Source organism: Monoraphidium neglectum (assembly GCF_000611645.1).
Source record: "Monoraphidium neglectum strain SAG 48.87 unplaced genomic scaffold scaffold04823, whole genome shotgun sequence".
Taxonomy (NCBI): Eukaryota; Viridiplantae; Chlorophyta; class Chlorophyceae; order Sphaeropleales; family Selenastraceae; genus Monoraphidium; species Monoraphidium neglectum.
This window is the reverse complement of record NW_014008807.1, coordinates 1-3,921: the sequence shown is the minus strand read 5'-3', so window position 1 is coordinate 3,921 and position 3,921 is coordinate 1. Positions and strand designations below refer to the sequence as shown.

Genomic DNA, 3,921 nt, shown 5'->3' with positions numbered 1-3,921 from the left:
GTCCGGGGGGATGGCGGCGATCGCGCCGCAGATGTGCGTGGCGGCATGGCTGCGGTCCCGGGCGCCGCTGCGGCAGGTGGGCGGGCGGTGGATCGCGGGAGAGAGGGCTGGCGCCTGCTGCCCCTTGTGAGGGGCTCATACGTACCGACACAGGCGTCCAGGGCACACGTGCGAGCCTTGTGCGATTCGCACCTATCTGAAAACCCCACACCAAACGTCTGCCGTCAGGCAACCCCACTTCACATGCCCACCCTGAGCTTACACTGCACCGACTTTTCCGATACAGGTCATCGTCGCAGGCGCGGCCGGCAGCCCCGCGACCGCCGCCCTCCTGGCAGCCGCCCACGCGGCGTGGCCCAAAGATCGAGCCCTCATCCTGATCGACCCCGACAGTCAGAGTGACGTCACTTTCTGGGCCGCCCGCAACCCCCGCGCGCTCGCCATGGTGACGGCGCACGCGGAGAAGCAGCGGCAGCTGCAGCCCCAGGCGGCGGCAGCTGCCATGGCCCCCACCGCATTTGTGTGCCAGGACTACGCATGCAAGGCGCCCACAACAGATCCATTGAAGCTGCTGTCGCTCCTAAGGGAGGCGGGGGCACCTGTTGCCAAGGCGGGGCCGGGGGCGGCGGCGAAGCTTTCAGAGATGGCGTGGCCGCCGCCGCCCGCCGCCAAGCCGGGCGGCGGCACCGGGGGCGGGCAGTAGACTTGCATGGCCTCTGCAGCGTTGGTTAGTTTTGATGACATTCGGGCTTGAAACCTGCGCAGCATTTACATTTGTTGGTCAACACCTATGCTTTGTTGTGTGCAAGCGTCACTTGGGGTGCCGCACTGTGTGCGCGCCCCACGAGTGAATTGGCCGCTGTTTTTTAGTGTTTGTTGCTGCACTCTGTGGGGGCGGTCCGCATTCCTTTTTGAAGCCCCCGCCTTGCGCACGCCCGCACAGCAGGCCCCGCTGTGCGTGGATGCGGCGTGGCACAACGCCAGGCACAGGGAGAGGCAGGGGGCCTGAGCAGCCGCTTTTGCTGCATCAGCTTGCGTCCCAATGGCCCCGCTGCCATCCCAGCAATTTGCAGAGCTGGTATTGTGATACGTGCACCAGGCCCTTTGGAAGGTCAAAAATCAACAATGTGAGTCAAACGACTGCACGATTTACAACAGCATCGCGTAGTCAGGCACCTACGGTCGGGAAAAAAAGATCCTGGCAGGCACTTCCCTATGCAAATCAAAGCAGAAGGGGGTGAGGGGACGGCTGAGGCACAAAGGCCCCAAAAGTCTTGTCAGTCTGTGGCTGCGCAGTTGGAACGGCGCGAGGAATACTGGCGATGCCGCAAAATCTTTGACCAAAGTGGGGCGATGCGGAGGGCGGAGGCGCTGCGTCGAGGCACACTCAGTGACGCAGGCGAGGGGTGGGGTGGGGGGTGGGGGTCACAAACCCCCACTTGTCCTGGCAAGGTGTTGAGCGCCGTGGGCCGCAAGCTTGTGGGGTGGTATGGGTATGGTCTCTATGGCATTGCGTGTTGAGGCCCCACCCCGCCGCGGAGCATCCCCCGCAACAGCCGCAGCTGCCCTCTTGCCTTCCGCAAAACAACGGGGGTGGGGCCAGGCGCGCCATCTTACGCAGATGGGCGGGAGGCGAAAGAGCGGCGCGCCCTGCGGCGGCGCGTGCACGAGTACGGCGGGTTGCATGCAGCCGGGCGACCGCGGGCCACATGGGGGCGGCCCGGCGGCCCAGGCGACGGGACATTTGTTGCAGTGCAGCCTGCGGGCGGTTGCCCCATAATCACCCCAAGATTCCCTGTGATGCCCCCCTTCTAATTTGCGACTGATCTCCAGATCCGCCCCCACCCACTCACTCCTTGCAAGCTGGACTAATCATGTAACCAAACCCCAGCCCGGAGGGCGCGCCGGAGGGAGGCACGTCTAGTCGGGGCAAAAGGCGCGCCCCCTGCCAGATCATACTCCTGGACAACCCGCCAGGGGACCAGATGACCCCAGATCACTTCGACGCCGCGAGCCCTGCACACGTCGGCCCCGCAAACCCGGCGTCGCAGATGCACACGCCCGTGGCCAAGTTGCAGGCCCCGTTGCCGTTGCAGTCGTCCCTGCAGCGCTTCGGCGCCGCCGCCGCCGGCCGCTCGGCCGTGTCGCAGGCGGCCGCGCGGGCGCCGCAGACCGTGAACTTCCCGCCTGGGGAGAGGCCCATGATCTCGGGCTGCTTTTGAACGTAGGCCTTGACAGGTGGCAGCACAAACGTGCCGGGGGTCGCGGCGATGGCCTTGAACTTGATCGAGTGGGTTCCGGCCTGCGGGGCGGCGCGGTTGCGGCGCGGTGCGGCGTATTCAGCAAAGGGGGTGGGGCCCCGCGACCGAAAACAACTGAGTCCAGGACGTTGGCCGCCGCCATCTCTGCGGCTGACACTTGCGTCCAGCCGCCGCCGCCATGTCGTCACCAACACGCGCTTGCCGCAAGCGCTCGCGCGCATGCAGCGCGGCCGCGTGGGCGCCCTTTGGCCCCGACAACCCGTCCGCGCGCGCACCCTCAGCCCCCCGCTGCTCGTCCGCGCAAGCGCCCTCCGCGCGCCCCCCCCCCCTCGCCTGCATGAAGCTGTATCTGAAGGTCACCACTGCCGGCAGCGTCTCCTGCGCCGGGCACACCGGCCACGGCGGCCAAATCCTGTACGACCCAAACGGCCGCGCGGTCGCTTCCGCCAGCCGCCGCCGGCGCAGCGGCGCGGCCATGGGGCCGCGGGTCGCGAATTTCACGGCCTGCTGAGGTGGCGCGGAGTCGGGGGAGCTTCCCGCCAGGTCCTGCTCGTCCTGGGACTGGCCGCAGGTGGCGGCGGCGTCCTCTGGCGGGTATATGTTGGGGTCGAGGGGCTCGAGGCCGCCAGGCATCATGACCTCCACCACCACGTCTTGCATGTCATCGGGGGTTGTGACCTGGGGGGTTTCATGTTTTCATGGGGCAAGGCGGGGCGCATGAGGTTTTTTCCTTGCGCTGCTGGCTAACAGCGGAATGTGGGCCACGAGGGGGAGTGAGAGCGAGGGGCCGTTTCGCGAGCATGCCCGAGGGATGTCGCGGATTGCAGGTGCGCGCGTGTGCGTGCGTGAGGTGTGGTGGGAATGCAAGCATCGCTGCGCCGCCCTCCCAACCGCCAGCCCGAGGGTGGCTGGCCCGGCGGAGGCAGCGAAACAAGAGGCTGCATGCTGTCTGTTGAACCCAGACTGTCCAGTCTCCAGTGGCCGATGTGCACCGCGGTGGCGGCGAGGCGGTCTCCGCCCCCCCGCGCCCGCGTTGCACCCCCCACACCTGCACGGCCACCGTGACTGTCGCCGCCAGGGGCGCGGCCAGCACCGAGCCGCTGCCATTCCTCAGCTGCACCACCCGCTGCACCCACAGGCCCCTGTCGGGAGAGTGGAGCGAGGTTTGGTTCGTCTCCGCACTCCAGTGCCGCGGGTGCGGGGACGGGCCACGCCGTGTGCAGGCGCACAGAGCGCGCCTTTCAAAACACAGGACCACCAGCCGGCTGGGCAGGGACTGTTGCGACGGCGGACGCCACCAACCAGACTGATACTGCGCATTGCCATGCACCCAAAAAAACGCCTTCACCAACCGCACGTGGCGTCATAACCCCAGTCTCAAAGCAATCCACAAAAGATTGCGACAAACCAACAGACTGCAAAACTGACTTTATATCCAGTAAGCACATCACCGCGTGCCCCTCACGCACCTGTAAGTGGGGAACGCCAGAATCTCCGCCGGCACGAAATTGAGGGACGCGGCGACAGACACCTCCCCGCGGCCGCGCGACGTGAACACCAGGCGCGAGGCCTGGGGCACCTTTGACCAGGGCGTGGACGAGCGCTTGAGGGCGCCGGCGTTGACCGAGTCAAACTTGGCTGACAGCAGGACGGCCTGGGG

General features: G+C 66.7%; 2 protein-coding genes across 2 annotated transcripts; one reads left to right on the top strand and one right to left on the bottom strand.

The window, feature by feature from the left end:
• Window positions 1-286: 286 nt before the first annotated feature.
• On the top strand, window positions 287-703 carry MNEG_14858 (hypothetical protein; the record flags this gene model as incomplete). Its single annotated transcript, XM_014036672.1, has 1 exon — window positions 287-703. A coding segment is annotated over one exon (417 nt), but the record flags the coding sequence as incomplete, so codon positions are not given.
• Window positions 704-1,996: 1,293 nt separating this feature from the next.
• MNEG_14857 (hypothetical protein) lies at window positions 1,997-3,709 on the bottom strand (the record flags this gene model as incomplete). The annotated part of the gene is made up of 4 exons (XM_014036671.1): window positions 1,997-2,302; window positions 2,622-2,939; window positions 3,310-3,403; window positions 3,690-3,709. The coding sequence occupies 4 exons, from the start codon at window positions 3,707-3,709 to the stop codon at window positions 1,997-1,999; spliced, it is 738 nt and encodes a 245-aa protein (XP_013892125.1).
• Between the last annotated feature and the right edge of the window lie 212 nt (window positions 3,710-3,921).